This window comes from Giraffa tippelskirchi, chromosome 3, assembly GCF_054371585.1.
Source record: "Giraffa tippelskirchi isolate mGirTip1 chromosome 3, T2T-mGirTip1v1.2.pri, whole genome shotgun sequence".
NCBI classification, from domain to species: Eukaryota; Metazoa; Chordata; class Mammalia; order Artiodactyla; family Giraffidae; genus Giraffa; species Giraffa tippelskirchi.
In genome coordinates, this window is record NC_137277.1 from 22872034 (window position 1) to 22891481 (window position 19448).

Sequence of the window (19448 nt, forward strand, 5' to 3'; positions counted from 1 at the left end):
GGATGGGAAGTTCCGGTGGCCCAGCCTGGAATGGAATGGGGAGACCAGCTAGGAAGAGCGGTTTGGGACGGAAGCGGGGGGCGGTGCCAGCCATGCTAATCCGCGCTTCGGTTCCATCCGCGCTTGGCATCCACTGGAAAACAGCACCCCCGCCCCCCCCCCCCGCCCTCAGCCCCTTAGCAAGGTTTCTAATGTCCCCCAGAGTGGCCGCCCTCATCCTAGGCCAGTCGGAGACCTGAGCTCGCCGGGAGAGGCGTGCGTCCCTGCAGCCTCCCTCCCATTGTCTGTGCAGAGCAAGCGGAGGGGCTGCGAGGGGCGGGGCCGCGACTGGCGGAGGGAGGAGGGGAGGGAGGGAGGGAGGGAGGGAGGGAGGGGCGGGTGGGAGCGGAGGGGGCGGGGGGAGATGCTGAGCCTTCAGGGGAGGAGGAGGCGGCGGCAGCAGAGGAGAGAGCGGGAGGAGGGAGGGAACGCAGGAAGAGGGCAACCGAAGGCCGGGCCAGGTGGCTGGACCGGGTGCTGGCTACGCTGCTCTCGGTTCCGACGGCCTTTCTCATGCGTTGAGGGCGCCCGGCTGGGCCGGGCCGGCAGCCGGAGGGAAGGCTCCTCTCCATGGTCCAGAAGACCAGCATGTCCCGGGGCCCTTACCCATCCTCCCAGGAGATCCCCATGGAGGTCTTCGACCCTAGCCCACAGGTGAGGTGTGATGGCCGGGATCGAGGGAAGGGGGCCTCTCCCTTGGACCTTGTGGGGTCGAATCGAGGGGCGACCGGGGAGAAAGGGGTTATATGCCCAGCTTGGAGGGGAAAAGGCTCTGCGCCCCCCATCCTTGCCAGTGAATGATTGATGGGCGCTTGGCTGGGAGTTGTGCTGCGGTTTTGCAGAGCGGGGAGGGGGCGGTCGGGCCGCCTGTCACTCTCGCCTCCTCCTCTCCCCCGCGTCAGGGGCTTTGCTCCTTGGGTACCGGCTCCAGTGGGTTAAGAGTGTGGGTGCTGGCAGCGGGATCCGGGGGTTGAGAGAGGCTAGAGAGCGAGCTCAGGCAAAGGGGGCGACGCAGAGCACGCTCAGGGGCTCCGGGCGGGTGTGGGTGGAGTGGGGGTGGCACTGGGAGATGGCCGAGGCGGTGGTCAGAGGGCGGTGCCAGCAGGCCTTCAGAGCTGCGGACACTGGCCCTCGAGGGTGGGGAAGGGACCAGCACCTAGATAGGCCCCCGTCCCAGCCACTTCAGTTCCACCTCTATGTTGGACCACCTCCCCTCCCCCGACACCCGTGTTAGCCCTTCCCGACCCATCCCCCTAGCCCCAGAAAACGCCTCCAAAGTTTGGAAAGTTGGATGGATGCCAACTCACTGTCCTGGAGGGGAAGAAACTGTGTTACCTGGGGAAGCGCGGCGCGGGGCGAGGCGGGGGGGGGGGGGGGGGACTCTGCCGCCCCACCCCCACTCACACTTTTCCTGTACCCACTGGTTACCCCCAAGAAGGGATATTCTTGGGGGTGGAGGGTGCCGGTGGAGTGACCAGCAGAGTCTGGAGTGGTCGTGTCCAGGGATTTCTCTGGGACATGTCCTTTTCCATTCTGGCAACACCCCAAGGCTAGCATTAACTCTTTTCTTGCTGTGGCCATCCTGGAGCAACTGTAACCACCATGATAGTATGGCTGATGGGCACGTGGGGGGGGATGTCAGATCAGACCTAAAAATACTTCCCTTCTCCACCCCAGGCCCCTTGGAGCCTGGGAGGCAGCTGACTGGGGCCTTCCTTTCAGCTGTCCCTTGTCCCTCTGGGTGCCACTCCCTTTTCCTAGCCTGGGATAGTGGTGATGTTGTGAAAGACAGCCGTGTGCTCACTGGAGGAATCCTCTTAAATTCATAGGGATTCTCAATCCTAGAGGTTGGATATATGTCTGGTTCGAGAGAAGGTGAGGGAGGGAGGATTCTTGAAGGGTTCCCAGGTGTCTCGCCCATCTATCCATCCATCTCCTTGTACTCAAGCCCAAGGAACCAGAGCCTCTAGTCTGGTTATGGCTTATCTAGCTTCTTTGGCAAAGAAACTATAGGATGGAGGTTGTGGACAGTGGCTTGGAGGGCCTGGACCCTCAATCATCCCCTCTCACTCTAGATTGCCTGGGGGCCGATGTGTGTGTATATGTGAGTTGGGGAGGGCAAAGAAGCAGCCCCCTTTCCAGGAGGCCTGGAAATACCTGAATGGGTGGCTACTTGAGAGGTCAGGCAGTGTCCACACCACCCAAGCCAGGAGCCCAGCCAGCGGGACTGAGCCCGGCTTCCCGGAGGCCCTGCAGGGGCTGTGTCCTCGGTTTTTCTTGGGGGAGGGCCAAGGGGCATTTAGATTGATGCAGCCTGGTGGGCATCATGGGACAGGATGTGGGCAGTGGCAGCTGAGGGCTAGAGGGCTTAATGTCTCTTGGCCCCTTGGGAAGAGGTATGATCACTGTGATTGTGAAAAGGGGACTGAAAAAAAGTCCTACCAGGATGAGGGGTGTGCTAAATCTGCCCCCATGGGTCAAGACTGGGGTTGTATATTTACTCTCCAAATACAATTTCATGTCCCCTCCCCTCCTCCCTAGAAATCTAATAGTTTTAGGTCTCTAAGACCAGAGAGCTGCAACTCCCCTCTCCACTCTGCAAAAAACAAGGCAAGAGTTGAGCTCAGGAAAGCCAAGCTGGGCCTGGGTTGGCGATTTCTCTTCTCTCTGGGGGCTATAGGCACACTCAGCCCCCTTCTGCTCCAGCTGAAGTGGAGAGGGAGGGGGACTTTCCCGGGGGCTCTCTCCACACCCCCAGCACTGCAGGCAGTCTCTCCCTTCCCCCCAGGCCTCTGCAGCCTGCCCAGCATCTTAATTAGCTTTGCTGCCTAATGAGCTTCCAGCTTCTCAGCCCCTCCCCCTTCCCAACCTCTGACTTGGTTTGGGGGTTTCTGTGTGTGCTTCCTAGGGCTCTCTTGCTCTGTCCCCCACCCCACGGCTGTGGTCTGGGCCCTCCCTCTCCCTCTGGCTGTACCATCTCAGGAAGAAGATGGAGGAGCAGGCTCTTGAGATCAGGGAATGATATTTCCAAGGTTTGGCGGTAGTTCTGGACTTGATGGGATGAGGGTTGGGCAAGGGCCTTTGAGATTCTACTCTTGTCCCTTCCTGGCTTCTCCAGGGCAAATACAGCAAGAGGAAAGGGCGGTTCAAAAGGTCGGATGGGAGCACATCCTCGGATACAACATCCAACAGCTTTGTCCGCCAGGTAATGGGGAGGCTGGGTTGAGAGGAGGGAGGTGGCTGGTTGGTGGAGTCCAGGATTGGTGAGCTGGGTCTGAGACTTTCTCCAGGCACTCTCCCCCACGTCATTTGTTACCTGCCTAGAACCACCCCATCACCCTTACACCCCATGACCTCCTCTGCATATACTGTCAGCTGTACCCACTCCCTCAGCCCCTGCTCAGCCCCTCCCCCAGCACCAGGCACCAGCCCCTGCTGCCTGCCTGCGTCATCTCATTCAGGGACAGCCTGGCCTGCCTCCTTCTAGCTTGCTTCAGGCTGTCACCCACTCCCCCTGCCGGCTCTCTTCTTCCGTGTCCTCCCCCAGAATCTGTGACAGCGTGGGGTAGAGGGAGGTCCTACGAAATGAGAAGCCAGGACATTTGGGTCCCTGGAGCTCTGATTTAGCTATGGATCAGGGGAAACGCCCTCCTCACATCCAGTTGTGACTGTTCTTTAATATGCAGAGAGAATGTGTGTTGAGGGGGGTGGAGGGGAGGCAGCAGGAAGTTGATTTTAGAGAGGGCTTAACCCAGCACCCCTGAATGAAAGGGCAGGGGGTATAACTGAATGGCCTTCTGGGGTCTTCTGTTCTCAGTCAGGAAGATGCCATTGTCATCTCTGTTCTAACTCTCAACCCCAGGCCATCTCAGGCTCAGGGAGAAGCAGTGAGAGAGCCATGTGGTTGCTATGACTACAGAGCATCTCAACAAAGCCTGGTACCCAAAAAGGGAGAGAGGGGCTTAGGATCAGATAACTAAGGAGTACATCGAAGAAAAAATAGGCAGGCACATGAGGACGGAGGACAGTAGGAGTCAGCCACCCCCAGGCCAAGAGAGAGAGGGTGATGCCAGGCAGATCCACTACTGATTGGAGTGAGGCTGTTCTTTTTGATTCTTCTGTCTCCACAACACTTGGCACTCGAAAGCCCAGGCCTGACTTGAGAGGGTCAGGAAAGGGACCTGTCATCCCAGGATCTCCTAAATATACATACAAATGGGAAGTCTTTGCTTTGATCTTTCCCTCATCCCTTGGGTGTGTTGTAGGACTGGGGCAGGGCCAGGGCTAGGAAAAATGACACCGTGCTCAGTGGAGCCCCTCTTGACAGAAAAGGGCCTCATTCCTTCAGTGTTTGCCAACCTAGGGGATCAGACCCCAGTTTCCAATCCTTTCTCCTCTCAGCTCCCCAGCTCTGACCCCCAGTGGGTGGCAGGGAGTGGGGGGGCAGGCCTTGCCACATCTCTGAGCTAAATATACCCTAGCAGTTTGCACATGTAGCAACTCTGCTTGTAACCTGAGCCCCCTGGGGGAACGGGCAGTTTGGGCCACCCCCTAGGCCAGCAGGGCCAGGCACTGAGGGCGCCGGGATGGAGGCGCCCAACCAGACCCTCGTAGTGGTGAGCTGGGGATGGAGTGAAGGTGAGGGTGAGGGGTGGGAGCAGCCCCTCAGGAAAGCTGGTGGGAGGCCTTCACTCCAGCCTATTTCCTTGCCTTCTCACTGTTTCCTTGTCTCCCGCCATTTCTGGTATGCACGCATTTGTGTGTGTGTGTGTGTTGGGGTCAATAAGTGCCTCTCCCTCTCCATCTCTGGGTCTGTTCCTCTGGCTCTCCTGGTGGCTGTCTTCCTGACTCTTGAGTGCTCAGGAGGGATAAAGAGTAGTTGATTCACTGGTTTTCACTCTCTTTCCTTGGCATTGCTTTTCCAGCTTCTATGAAAACCCCACCCCACCCCCTAGCTTTCCTCTCAGAGTCTCCCGTTTTCCTGATTTGGCTGGGAAACGGAGGGGCCACCTGCCCTGGCTGATGATGAGGGCGCTCTGGGGAGATGAGACTTGGTCTTTCTTTCCGAGGTCCCCTCCATACCAGGCTAATGGGCATTCTTGGCCAAGTGACCCCTTCCTGTCTTCAGAAAAAAAACCCCTCCCACCCCTGTAGTCTTACCCTTTCATCACATCCCCTCCTGCCCTTTGTAGCAATAAATCCACACCTTCTGGCTCCCGCCCTCACGTGCCCTTGGGGACACAGATACCGAGGGCCCCCCCCCCGCCCCTGCCCTGTATGCACACACATGGAACCTGTATGCATTCAGTCATGCACCAGGACATACCACAGAGCACACACTCCCAAACAGACTTGAAGTTGCACATCCAAGCACACCCGTGAATGAGCGTGTTCATTCACCTCCTGGGCTATGTGTGCCTCACACATGTGTCTGCATTGCTGAGGGAGTTCCTTGTGCCCTGGGATGGTCCGTGTGGTCAAGGCCAGCTTCCTGGCACACCCAGACTTCTGAACCTGCCTTAATGCTGGCAGCTGGCCGCCCTAATACAGGGGGAAAGCCTGCTCATGTTCTTCTCTGAATGTGTTTCTCCTGTCTGCCTCACCCCAGGAACCTTGGGTTCTTTTCTGTATCTTATAAGAGCCTAAGGATTGGGGCTTTCCAGCTTCTGGCAGGGGACGTAGGATTCTATCTGACCTCGCCCTTGAGCAGAAGGTAGCAAATTTTTGTGTGGCCCTAGCATATGGAGCAGGCTGCCCATGGCCACCAGTGCAGAGGGCTCAGACCTAAGCTGGTGGCTGTGGCCCCTGGAAGGACTCGCTGGGCCTGTGCTGAGTCTGTCTCAGCGGGTTCTGGGGGCAGGGGAGGGAAGGAAGAGCAGGGAGTGGAGACTGACCCTTGGCACTCAGCCTCTGCACTGCACCCTATCAGGTTCCTACCCCTCCCTGGGCCCCAAGCAGCTGTCCTTGGACCTGCCATAATTCCCTGCTTGTTGCTATCACCCTTTCTAGGGCCACACTCTTCCCAGGGGCCTGCAGACCTCATTCTTGGGCTCTTCCTGTCTAATCCCACCTTCTCCGAGCCCTTGTGGTCTCATGCTGGTGCCTCCTGTGGCCCAGGAGCTGGGGAGGCGGCGTTGGCCCTGAGCTGGCCATGTCTGTTTTCAGGGCTCAGCAGAGTCCTACACCAGCCGTCCGTCGGACTCTGACGTGTCTCTGGAGGAGGACCGGGAGGCCTTAAGGAAGGAGGCAGAGCGTCAGGCGTTAGCCCAGCTAGAGAAAGCCAAGGTGAGAAAGATGGGAGGGGCTGTGCTGGCATTGTTTCCCTTACCTCAGGCCTTAGAGACAGCCTGACAGACCCGAGTCAAGTCTTGGCCCAGCCACTTCCTGGCGGATGTACACTTCCCATGTGCCTCTGTCTTTCATCTGTAAAAATGTAAGCTATAATACCTGCCTCTTTATAAAGTGTAATAAGTGCCTAAAACTGTTTCCACACATAATAGGAGCTAAACATTTCCACTCTTTCTGGGTTGATTCTTATTAGCTGTGAGATCTTAGGCAATTCACTTAACCTTTCTGAACTTTAGTTTTCCCATTCATTCAAGTGAATATGATAATAGCACTTTGTAGGATTTTTGTAATGAATAAATAAGATAATGGATGTGAAACATATAACACAGTGCCTGGCACACTAAACAGTAGCTGCTATCATTATTACTACTATCTATTATTATTATTAGTATGACTATTCCTTCTTGGTGTCACTCTGGGGTCCCCCACCACCTATACTTATTCCCTGATGCCCCCCTCCACCCTGAGAGGACTGAGTTCTGTTTTTTGCTTTTTTTTTACTGTGAAATTTAATATACACATAAAAAACTGCATAAGCCATTCAGTGTATACTTTTGTTTTTTTAATAAAATTTTTTTTGATGTATAGTTGATTTACAGTGTTGTGTTAGTTTCAGGTGTACAGCAACGTGATTCAGTTATACATGTATATCTATTCTTTTTCAGATTCTTTTCATTATAGGTTATTACAAGATTTTGAATATAGTTCCCTCTGCTATACAGTTTACTTTGTGTATAGTAGTGTATATAGTGTGTATCTTAATGAAGAATTTACAAAACAAACCTCTCCATAATCACCACCCCAGTCAGGAAGTTGTACATCCCATCGTGATTTAACTGGTTGTCATCCAACCTGGGTGCCTCCTCTAGACCAAGCCAGTGGCATTTGCTGTGCGGACAAATGTCGGCTACAACCCATCTCCAGGGGATGAGGTGCCTGTGCAGGGAGTGGCCATCACCTTCGAGCCTAAGGACTTCCTGCACATCAAAGAGGTGGGGAGAGACCGCTTGGCGTCTGGAGGGAGGGCAGTGTAGTGTGTGCCAAGAGAGGGGCAATCAGAGCTCTAGTGGAAAAAGACTTCTGAACCAAGCAGAGCTGGGCTAAATATGCTCTGTGATCTTAGACAAATCTTTCCACTTCTCGGAGCTTCAAATTTTTCATTGGTAACGTGCGATGGTAATACCTAGGTTGCAGGGTTGTTGGGAGGGTTTGTGAAGAGGACTGTCGGTGGAGTGGCAGTGTGCCAGGCACACAGAGGTGTCAGCATTTACTTCCCTCCCCACCTTTCCAGGGTAGAGCTGACACATGGTGGGAGGAAGGACTCTCAGAACAGGGATGTGCTTGGGGGTGGGGTAGTCCAGGGCACAAGAGGATGCTGGTCCTGGAGAGCCCTGAGAATTGGGAGCTGTATTCAGAGGCTGGTGCTGGGGCTCTTTGAGGGTGCCATCCCCTGGGCAGAGAAGGCAGGACTGGGGGTAGTATCCCCCTAGAGCTGGCTGCTGGCTTGTACCTCTAATCTCCTTCTTGGTCTCCCCCACCCCACCTGCCGTTGTTGTTTGCAGAAATACAATAATGACTGGTGGATCGGGCGACTGGTGAAGGAGGGCTGTGAGGTTGGCTTCATCCCCAGCCCTGTCAAACTGGACAGCCTGCGCCTGCTGCAGGAACAGAAGCTGCGCCAGAACCGCCTCAGCTCCAGGTGTCTGGCTGGGGGCGGGGCACTCCCACCCCGGGGAGAGGCCAGCCCGCCAGGAGTAGGCCCCAAGGGTTGACCTAATATTCTGAGGACACAGAGTTTGCCCGAGGCCTCACCCGTGGGGCTGGCGAATGAGGGCCACGGAGTGGGGAGGGACAGCCTGTGAGAGAACAAGAACCCCCGCCCTCACACCCACCTCTTTGCTCACGGCTCCATTTGCCTCTCTGCCCACACAGCAAATCAGGTGACAACTCCAGCTCCAGTCTGGGAGACGTGGTGACGGGCACCCGCCGCCCCACGCCCCCTGCCAGTGGTAAGAGCTGCCGCCACCCCAGGGGGTGGGGTGGAGCTCCTGGGTGGGGTGGTCTCCCCACTGCCTGTCCCTTCCTTCCCCTGCAGTAAGGGGTATCCCAATCCTGACTCCTCCAAACACATCCAGTGGTACCCCCTCCATGAAGAGCAGGGCACCCCACAAGCTGGGCTTGTCAGTCAGCACCCATTCTCTCATGTCTGTCCTCTCCCATTTCTTCGGTAGCTCCATCTCTCCTCCTGACTCCCCCGCCCCCTACCCCCCATTCATTTCTCCCAGCCCTGTTCCATTCACCTCTTCTTCTTTCTTTTTTCCCCATCCCATCCCTGTGTTCTGTACTCCTGTCTCCATGTCCATCTCACTCCTCCCCACCTCGCCTTCTTCCTCCCTCAATCCTGACTCTCCGGTCCAGGTAATGAAATGACTAACTTAGCCTTTGAACTGGACCCCCTAGAGTTAGAGGAGGAGGAGGCAGAGCTTGGGGAGCAGAGCGGCTCTGCTAAGACTAGTGTTAGCAGTGTCACCACCCCGTCACCCCACGGCAAGCGCATCCCCTTCTTCAAGAAGGTAATTCTTGCTGGGTTCTTGTGAGAGAGGAGGTCAGGGCCCAGCTCTTTGGTGGGTGGAGGGGGGCTGGAATGGATTCAGATGTGGTATCGGCCTGATTTTGTGGGGATCAGGCCTTCCTGCCGAGGAGGAGGGAAGGGTAGAGTGGCACCAAGAATGGGCACATCAGTCTCCATACACAACCCCACCCTGGCCCTCTTCCCCGGAAGAGATGGTTCTTGCCATGGAAGCAGCCCTTCTAGCCCCCGCCCCCCAACTGAAAGCAGATCTGGTTGTAATGAAACCTGCCATTTCCCCCTCACTACCAGTGGCATATTCCATGTTTGCCCTCGCCCCCACACGTGAAGGGGAAAGTGGAATAGTGACCCTTCTTTGCCCTTTTCGGATCCCGGGGGTGCCCAGGGATCTCCTGGCTGCAGAGCAGGACAGTTAAAGGAACCCTTACAATGGACAGGTTGGCCTGCACTGGGGCCAGGAGATGGGCACCAAATTAGGGGCTATCACTCTTCCCAGCTTTTTTCCAAGACCCAGAAAGGGGGTAGAGGATGTCTGAATATTCCCAAGTTCACTGGACTGGCTGTCAGTCCCACTCCTGGCCCTGATCCAGGGCCATCTCTGGCTCCCCCTTGGCATGGGGTCGCATCCCCTCTCTCTGGCTCTGTCTGTCACTAACACGCATGCTCTGTTATCTCTCCTCGTCCGCCCGCTCTCCCTCCCTCTCTTGTCCTGGCTCCTCCCTTGCCCTCTGCCCCTGCCTGGGTACCCTTTCCTTTCTCCTCCCCCTCCCCCATCTTGGCAATCTCTGGACCCAGCCAAACAGAAGCAGAAGTCGGTGAGTAGCACAGCTTTCTATGTCTCCCTCCCCACCCCCTGGGATGAGCTAGGGGGACCTTCTAACACCCATTCCCATATCTGCCCCCATTTTCCCCCCACCCTTCCTGGTTCTCCCTTGCCATACCTCCCCAACCCCACCCTGATCCCCCACATCTGGGCTTTGGGACCAAGGGGAGGAAAGGATGCATGGGGGAGCCTGGAGGTGGGGGGAGAGGGGCTAATGCCATCTCCACTCTGGGGTTTCCCCTCCCTGCTTCCCCCCAGACAGAACACGTGCCCCCTTATGACGTGGTACCTTCCATGAGACCCATTATCCTGGTGGGACCGTCGCTCAAGGGCTATGAGGTAGGAGCCCCTAGAGGGGCATAGGGACCAGAGGGGCCCAGACTGCCAGAAAGACTCTGTATGATCTTGAGACTTCAGAGACATCCCCCAGCAGGGTCCTCCCAGGGTTTCCTCCCCAGAGAGCTACAGACCTTCAGAGACCACCCCCCTCCCCAGGGGGGCCCCAACCCATGGGGAGACCCACTCAGAAGGGTCTAGTCTTCTCAAAAATGCCCAGAAAAGTCCTCCTAGAGATTCTACCTGAAAGGATCTCTGGAATCAGAGACCCCAATGGAGGCCCCTCAAACTCAGAAGGATCACTTCCTCCCCTGAACAGGGACTCATTCATCTCAGGGATTAAAGAAGAAAATGGAATGTCAGGGGGCAAATACCTAGCAGTCTACCCTTCTTGAGAGCTTTATACACCTGACTTCTCCTCCTCCTACTCCACCCCCCCCCCAACCTCAGGTTACAGATATGATGCAGAAAGCTTTATTTGACTTCTTGAAGCATCGGTTTGATGGCAGGTAAGCCTTTCAGAGCTGGCTCTCCACGCCCACCATGGTTCTCTGCTGCTGGGGTTGGGCAGGATGGCTTGAATGACAGTCTTGGAACTCTTGGACTGAGAGCTACAAGGCTGGCCTAGAGCCTGGGGAGGAGGCAGGACATTTTAGCCCACCCTGACCCCTGACACTTTGCCCTGTCCTCCAGGATCTCCATCACTCGTGTGACAGCGGACATTTCCCTGGCTAAGCGATCAGTCCTCAACAACCCCAGCAAACACATCATCATCGAGCGTTCCAACACACGCTCCAGCCTGGGTGAGCCCATCCCTTGACTCCACCCCCACCCTGCTCTGGGGCCGGATGTGGGAGTGAGGGGGCATCTCCAGAAAGGCTCTATCTGCCCACTGCCTCCTGGGAGGCTGCCTTACATTTACCCCTTTCCCATGACTCCACTCCCCTAGCTGAGGTTCAGAGCGAGATCGAGCGAATCTTTGAGCTAGCCCGAACCCTTCAGTTGGTTGCTCTGGATGCCGACACCATCAACCATCCAGCCCAGCTCTCCAAGACCTCACTGGCCCCCATCATTGTTTACATCAAGATCACCTCTCCTAAGGTGGGTACAAGACCCTACTGGGGACAGGAGTGCTCTGGGTGGGCTGCCTGTGTTTAAGCTCCAGGTACTGCTTACTAATCATGTGACTTCATCTCCTCAAGCCCAGATTCCCTTCTCCATCAAACTCCATTGTCTGGATATTGTGAAGATTCAACCTAATATGAATACTTAGCATTTAGCAAACGATCTGGTATAATGTACCTCATCATGTATTAAGTATTTTCAATATTATTATTAGAGTTGTTCAGGTTAGTCCCCTGTCTCTACTTTGTTAACCTTCCATCCTTAGTCCAGAAAATAGAAAGAATTCTATGTGTTCTGCCTCAGTGTTACCCTGCTACGTGGCAGTTGGAAAAAGACCTCTCCTGTCTTTTTTTTTTTCCTCCTGTCTTTTTATTTCAGCCCTTTTTGCTGTACCGCCCTCATTCAGACAATGATAGAGATGAACTTGGTAGGAAGACTGATCTACTTCTTTGTTATATAGCAGCCCCATTAGTTTTCCCCAATAGACATTAGTGGTTTTGAGAAACGTGGAAGGTGAGCTAAGTTGAAGGATTTTTTTAAATGTTTCTTTATTTATTTGACTGCTCCGGATCTTAGTTGTGACATGCGGGGTCTTTGGTTGTGTCATGTGGGATTTTTAGTTGCAGCATGCAAACTCTTAGTTGTAGCAATTGGGATCTAGTTCCCTGACTAGGGATCGAACCCAGGCCCCTTGCATTGGGAGTGCAGAATCTTAGCCAGTGGATCACGGTGGAAGTCCCTAGGTGAAAGATTTGAAGTTAGAAGACAGCATGAGGTTCAAATCCTAGCTCTGTGTGGCTTATTTTAATTAATTAAAGCTTGTTGTTGGTTTTTTGGTTGTATTTTATTGAGCTTTGGATCTTGGGGAGATAATTTAGCTCTTGCACAACTTCTTCACCTACAAAATGGGAATTATAGTCCTTCTCTTGAGGTAGTGATGTAAAGAGCCCAGAGTTCTGTCTGACTGATGAAGGCAATCAGGGGTTAACATTGCATAATAGCATCCTATGAGCTAAGCACCCAGTTTCTAATGAATATAAAGGGGAGGATGGGATTTAAGTACTTCCTGAGGTGGTTGAAAGGATCAAATGAGATAATGGATGCAAAAGCACTTTGTGAACTAGAAAGTAACACACACTTCCATTGCCCTCACTGAGCACTGACTTTGAGGTTAAGGGTGGGGACTCTGAAGCCAAGCTGCCTGGGTTTATGTTCCACTGCTGCCACTTACCTACTGGCTCTGTGCTCTTTGGGCAGGTCATTTGACTTCTCTATGCCTCAGTTTCCTCATTTGGAAAATAGGAATCCTCAAGTGGTGTTTGTGAAGATTAAATAAACAAATTAACCATGCAAAGTGCCTGGTACCTATTAAGTGCTCTATGTGTTCAATTCTTAAAGATTTTTATTTTGAAGTAATTTCAGATTTACAGGAGAGTTGCAAGAACAGTACAAAGGATCACCTTTGAATACCCTTCACTCAGACTCACTACTACTTTTTTTTTTTTCACTACTACTTTTTTAATGGCTTTTTAGAAATAAAATTCACATGCCATTCAATTCAGCCATTTAAAGCATACAATTTAATTTTTTTCAAACTCACTAATTTTGAACATTTTGCCACATCTACTTTATCTTTAGGGCTTCCCCTATGGCCCAGCAGGTAAAAACCCTGCCTGCAGATGCAGGAAATGTAAGAGATGTGGGTTTGATCCCTGGGTCAGGAAGATCCATGGAGGAGGGCATGGCAACCCACTCCAGTATTCTTGCCTGGAGAATTCCTATGGACAGAGGAGCCTGGGGGGAAGCGGGGGGGCTACAGTCCATAGGGTCACACAGAATCGGATATGACTAAAGTGACTTAGCATGCACACACTTTATGTATGTCTGTATTATGTATATATGTCCTTATATATATGTATATCTTTTTTCTTGAACTGTTTAAGTTGTAGCTCTTGTATTTCTTTATCTCTCGAAATTTCAACATGTATTTGTTAAGAACAAGGACATTAACTTACATGTCAAATTCAAGAAATCTCACTAAAATACCGTCTATCTTCAGTTTTCACCAGTTGTCCCGAAAAGGCCCCTTATAGCAATTTCCCCTTCAATCCAGGATCATGTGTTGCATTTAGTTGTTATATCTCTTCAGTATTTTTTTCTTCTTTTTTTTCTCTGTAGTAATCTTTAAGCTAATCCTGAGCTTTTCTTCAATTTTCATGACACTATCATTTTTGAAGAATACAGATCACTTATTTTGTAGATTGTTGCTCAGGGTGGGTTTGTCTGATGTTTCCCTGTCAACAGGTTGAGGTTTTGCATTTCTGGTAGGAATATTACCCAAGTGATGTGTCCTTCTGAGTGCATTACATCAGGAAGCATAGGATGTTGGTTTGTTGTATTGTTGGTACTGTTAACTTTGACCACTTAAGTTAAGGTTGTAGCTTTATGTTTAGCTATTATCATCATTATTATTGTTATCATTGAGATGAGGATTATAATAGTGGCTGCCTAATGGCATTATTATCAGGACAAAATGAAAAAAAAGGACTTTCCTGGTGGCGCAGTGGTAAAGCATCTGGCTGGCAATGTGCAAGTCATGGGTTTGTTTCTTAGGTCGGGAGGATCCCCGGAGAAGGGAATGGCAACCCACTCCAGTATTATTGCCTGGAAAATCCATGGACAGAGAAGCCTGGTGGGCTACAAGTCCATGGGGTCGCAGAAGAGTCGGACACGACTTATCAACTAAACAACAACAAAATGAAAAAAAAGCACAGACCAGTGCCAAGGCATAGCAAGCGTCCCTATAAAGGATGGCTGCCTGTTGTTAACATGGAGGGGAAATTGGCTCAGAGAATGAATGAAACCTGTAAAGAAGATTACAGGGGTTGGGAAGGAGAAACACTGCCCTTCATACAGCCACTGTTGGAATGTCCCAGGAGAGGCTGGCATGAGACCCAGGAGAGAGCCTGAGCTTTGTGTAGGATGGACACAGGGCTGGTGAGGTCATTTCTGAAAAGACATCCTGGGCTGAGCATCATGGAATGTTCCTCTGGCCCCGATATTGCCTCTCCACGTTGGCTCCAACCAGGACCTGCCTCTCCAGGTTGGTGCATGGCAGGGTCACTCTAGCTTCTCTTTTCCCCCTACCAAACAGGTTCTTCAGAGGCTCATCAAGTCTCGAGGGAAGTCTCAGTCCAAACACCTCAACGTCCAAATAGCGGCCTCAGAGAAACTGGCGCAGTGTCCCCCTGTGAGTGCTCAAAGGGAATGGAGGGCATTTGGGTTCTCCTGGTTTCCTCTGGCCTACCGAGAGAGTGACCAGGAACACCTGGGTCCGGTCCAGAGGTGCAGATGGATTTTCTGGGGAAAGAGGGCTGGACAGGCAGTTAGAGACTATGTTCAAGTCCCAGAAGCACCACTTCTCTATGGAGAGTTAAGCCCCTCTCCAGGCCTTGGCTACTTTAAATATAGAATGAGGGAGCTGTAATATCTAGGTGCCAAGACCTCCTTATATATATTTAATTTACTTCTCTGAGAGCCCTCCTCTTCCTGAACATCCAGAGGTTTCTTTTTAACTTTGTTCTTCAACCCCTTGACTCCACCCACTGCCCCCAGGCCACACCCTCACCCCTTGGTCACGCCCAGCTCATCCCAGCCCTGCCCTTAACCCCGCCCCCACAGGAGATGTTTGACATCATCCTGGATGAGAACCAATTGGAGGACGCCTGCGAGCACTTGGCAGAGTACTTGGAAGCCTATTGGAAGGCTACCCACCCGCCCAGCAGCACTCCGCCCAATCCGCTGCTGAACCGCACCATGGCTACTGCAGCCCTGGCTGCCAGCCCTGCCCCTGTCTCCAACCTCCAGGTACAGGTGCTCACCTCACTCCGGAGAAATCTCAGCTTCTGGGGCGGGCTAGAGGCCTCGCAGCGAGCCAGGGCGGCGCCCCAGCATCAGGAGCACACCGTTTAGGTGCCCTGCCCATCTCCCCTCCCGCCCAGGGCTCGGAACTGAGTGCAGGGAACTTGGGGAAGGAAGGGAAAAGTTTTATTTTGTAAAAAATGTGGTGAGTGGCAGCTTCTGGTGTCTGTGGTTTTTGATGGGTTTGGGGCTAGCTGGTGGGGCCTACCTGGGCCTGGTCCCATAAGACTATATCTGCTGCCTTGGGGTCTTCTGCTTTGGGGGCCTTGTAAGATAAGAGACTAGGAAGAAACAGGAAAACCGATGTATGTTTGCTGGACTCTACACCCGTTTTAGACTCAACCAGAGGTCACAGCATTTTAGACGCAACAGAGCAACGGCCCTCAGACCCAGGGAGTCCCACAGAGCAGGGCCATTAAAACCAGAGACTGCCCCCTGCTCCAGAGCCCTAATCTCCAGGGGTTCTCAGAAGAGACCCAAAATGAGGCATATTCTATGAGTTGATATAGAACCTTCCACCCTTCTCCCAGTTAAACAGATTCCAGGGAAAATCCTCCTGTGGGTGCAACACACTACCTTGATCTCCCATGGGAGATGGCCTATCTCTGAGGTCAAACCATTAAGTATTGGGTTCTAGATTAGAGCCAGAAGAAACCCAGGAAATCATTCTAGACCACTGCTTTTCAAATTTGTTTTCAGCACCAGAACCCATTTGTTCGCTGAATCTTATGGGAAGTTCAGTGTGTAAATAAGGCATCCTTGCTCTGCTCGGAGAGGGCTAGGGGCTTGCCTCCACGGGCACCCCTGAAGCACTCTGTCTCCTGTCCACCCACCTCAGAACTCCAGGGAATGAAAATTGCTGCTCTAGCCTAATCCCCATCACAGCACCACAGAGAAACTGGGCCACTGAGATAGGAGTCACTGCTCAGGGTCACATAGCTTGAAGTGGCAGGGGAGGCACTAGAACCCAGGCCTCTTGGCACCCCACCCAGCAGCCTCCATGGCCATCTTCATGTGACATTGGTGCTGAGGACACTGAGCCATCCCATTGTTGCCAGTGGGGAATAGAGACCCATCAGCCTTCCCCAGTATTCTTGCCTAGAGAATCCCATAGACAGAGGAGCCTGGTGGGCTCCTGTCCATAGGGTCGCACAGACTCGGACATGGCTGAAGCGACTTAGCATGCATGCATGCATGCATGCATTGGAGAAGGAAATGGCAACCCACTCCAGTATTCTTCCCTGGAGTATCCCAGGGACAGAGGAGCCTGGTGGGCTGCCGTTTTTGGGGTTGCACAGAGTGGGACACGACTGAAGCGACTTAGCAGCAGCAGCCTTCCCCAGCCTGAAGCTTTGAGTCTGTTGAGGGTAGGGGAGGAATCCTATCAACCTTGGAGACTGTCACCTGACTCAGAGTGGAGTAGGGGGAAGTGTGGAGTTCTGGACGCCTATGATTAGGGTCCCATTGGGCTGAAGGAGCTGTATGAAATTCTCTTTAGTATATTTGGGGCAACGACTAACCCAATCAACCACTAACAAGTGGCAATACTAATGAGCTGTTAATGATGATTTAGCCCAAGATAGTGTTAATGAGTGCCATGAGGAAGTGACAACTAATTGTTCATGGGCTCTCTACCATGATTACCAGGAGAGTCATGCCTTCTCACACCTAAAAGGTCGGGCGCCCCCTCTCCTAATGGAAGAACAAATGCCTTGAGTTCTGTCCTCTGGCTGGGCTCCAGAGCCAGTTGCCCAGCTGCCCAACCCCTAGGGCCAGCACCCTCCTCCTTCAGCCAGGCTGGGTGTCTTGGTGCCCTCACTAACCTGCCTTGCTTTGTTGTGTTTCTCTCACTCCTGCCTGATCTGCATGGTGTGTACCGTCTGTCTGCTAACCAGGGACCCTACCTTGCTTCCGGGGACCAGTCGCTGGAACGGGCCACGGGGGAGCACGCCAGTGTGCACGAGTACCCGGGAGAGCTGGGCCAGCCCCCAGGCCTTTACCCCAGCAGCCACCCGCCAGGCCGGGCGGGCACCCTGCGGGCACTGTCCCGCCAAGACACGTTTGATGCCGACACCCCTGGCAACCGAAACTCTGCCTACACGGAGCTGGGAGACTCGTGTGTGGACATGGAGACTGACCCCTCCGAGGGGCCAGGGCTTGGAGACCCTGCAGGGGGCAGCACCCCACCAGTCCGACAGGGATCCTGGGAGGATGAGGAAGAAGACTATGAAGAGGAGCTGACCGACAACCGGAACCGGGGCCGGAATAAGGCCCGCTACTGCGCGGAGGGCGGGGGGCCGGTTCTGGGGCGCAACAAGAACGAGCTGGAGGGTTGGGGGCGGGGTGTCTACATCCGCTGAGGGGCAGGGGCTACACAGTGGGAGGGAGGGCTCGAGCCCAAGGGAGGGGAGGGACAGGGGGCTCACCACGGAGTTGTTTCTTGCCTCCAGAGGGCGCTGTCTCCCTCCTTTCAGATGCCTTTGCTCAGTTTGGGGTTTCTTCGGTGGTAACCTTCCACCCAGCTCCTGGGAGTCCCTTAAGCCTCAGCGGCAGGTTTTTACCTACCTGCTGTGGATGGATGGAAGATGCCCACCTTTCTGCAGTATCCCCTTCTCCACCTCAGGGGGCTCTCTCCCCTCACCCAGAGAAAAGGTGCACTTCCTTAACTCCTTCTACTCCGGGCTCTAAATGAGGGTCCTAAAATGGTGTGGCCCTTTCTTTTTCCACCCTGGAGTATTTGGGAATGGGGGGAGGGGCTTTTCCTGGAGAGGGAGACCACAGACTCTTTCCCATGAGGGCTCTCTTCCCCAAACCCCAGATCCAGCGTCCTTTACCATGATCCCCGCCCCCAGCACCTGCCCGCAGCTTCCTGGTTTCATTGTCTGGGAGGCGAAAGCTACAGCACTGGAAGCCCCATGGGGAGCTGTCTCACGGAGCTGTCTGGGTAGATGTTGGCAGGCATCAGGTGTAGTGCCCTGTGCCTGCCCAGGACCTAGAACCCTGAAGAGGAGGCCACCCCAGATGCTGCTCCCCGCCCCACCACCTCCACGCCTCAAGCCTTTGCCTACCCTAGGAATGAGCTTTGCCTACAACGTCCCTTGCCTGCTGCCATCAGAAGAGGGGGCCCCTCTGCATCTGAGCCCCCCCATCCTCTTGTCACCTGGGCCCATGGAACACTCTGATCCGCCTCATTTTGAAACCAAAAAAACTGCTCCTTCACTCTCACCCTGAGGCCCCAGGGAAGAGGCCCTGTGGTTGGTGCCCCAGAGTTAATCACCACCCCAGGGGTTGCCTCTGGACGTCAGATCTCCCTGGGGAGGGGGGGGGCTTGGCTGCTGCTGCTGCTGCTGCTCTGTATTTGCCTCTTGTAATCCTGTCCTTTACCCATGTCCACTCCGCCCAGGAGAGGCCTTGGTACCCCCTCTGCCCTGGAGTGTCCCTCTGCCTAGCATCCCATAGCCCAGCAGCCCTGCCCCCCAGCACCCAGCTGGGCCAGAGAGAGCCAATTGTGCCAACGAGGACTGGGCCCTGCCCGGCTGCCCGCCTCAGGGATGGGCACCTCATGCCTGTCTCGCCACCTCCTGTGCCAATGTTGTCCCACCCCACCCCCAACCTGGGGTGGGGTGCAGCTTCCACTTACTGGTTAGAAGAGACCACTGCCCAACCTTTTCCTTTTCCTGTCTGGTGTCCTGTGCCCCCATCTGTCTGTCTGTTCGTCTGTAGTACCCTAGAAGTATTTTGCCACATATAAAACCGCCGTCCTGTCCTTTGCGCCGCCTCCCAGGCCTACTTCTTTGTCCCCATCACTCGCCACTCTCCACTCGCCGCCACTCGGTTGCCAGCCTAGGTGTGTGGGAGCTGCTGATTTGCAGGGAGGGAGAGTGAAGTGGTGGGTGCAGGAGTCAGCTGCGCCCTGAGTGATTCGCTCAGTGGGAGAGATGGTGCTTTGACTTGTAACTCTGACACATTATGTTCAAGCCTGACAGGAGCTGCGTGGCCAATCTCAGCTCCACTCCACCCCAAGCCCCATACCTGTCCTGTCTCCCTATAAGTAGAGCCAGGGAAAACCAGAAGCGGTAGAGGGAAGTGGAGTGTCCCAGATGTCATTCAGGGGGTCAGATCCAGAGCCACTGGCTCACAGTCTTAGAAACGTGTGTTTTTCTGCTCCTGTGGCCTCAGCTGCTCCCGGGCTCCTCAGGGAGGGAAGGGCTGAACTTCCGGCTTCCTCCGCTGCCGCCTCCACAACAACCCCCACCCCGGCCACTG

The 19448-nt window shown here is 54.0% G+C and overlaps 1 protein-coding gene across 7 annotated transcripts; it reads left to right on the plus strand.

Annotated features, from left to right (window-relative positions):
• Nucleotides 1-440: 440 nt before the first annotated feature.
• On the plus strand, nucleotides 441-18953 carry CACNB1 (calcium voltage-gated channel auxiliary subunit beta 1). Of its 7 annotated transcripts, none has more exons than XM_081582250.1 (14): nucleotides 441-693; nucleotides 3158-3244; nucleotides 6205-6324; nucleotides 7257-7379; nucleotides 7950-8086; nucleotides 8320-8396; nucleotides 8806-8960; nucleotides 10059-10139; nucleotides 10587-10645; nucleotides 10830-10939; nucleotides 11086-11237; nucleotides 14416-14511; nucleotides 14943-15233; nucleotides 17078-18953. In XM_081582250.1, exons 1-13 carry the CDS (start codon nucleotides 610-612, stop codon nucleotides 15231-15233), a joined length of 1572 nt encoding a protein of 523 aa, XP_081438376.1. In that variant the 5' UTR covers nucleotides 441-609; the 3' UTR covers nucleotides 17078-18953. The 7 variants fall into 7 exon arrangements, with proteins under 7 accessions (XP_081438376.1, XP_081438371.1, XP_081438372.1 ...); XM_081582245.1 differs by having other exon boundaries at nucleotides 14943-15128; XM_081582246.1 differs by lacking the exon at nucleotides 8806-8960 and adding an exon at nucleotides 9773-9792 and having other exon boundaries at nucleotides 14943-15128.
• Nucleotides 18954-19448: the final 495 nt, after the last annotated feature.

Coding starts and splice junctions, on each gene's coding strand:
- CACNB1 (XM_081582245.1), top strand. CDS start 610: ATGGTCCAGAAGACCAGCATGTCCCGGGGCCCTTACCCATCCTCCCAG. Junction 7,380..7,949: donor ACTTCCTGCACATCAAAGAG/GTGGGGAGAGAC, acceptor TGTTGTTTGCAG/AAATACAATAATGACTGGTG. Junction 10,646..10,829: donor AAGCATCGGTTTGATGGCAG/GTAAGCCTTTCA, acceptor CCTGTCCTCCAG/GATCTCCATCACTCGTGTGA.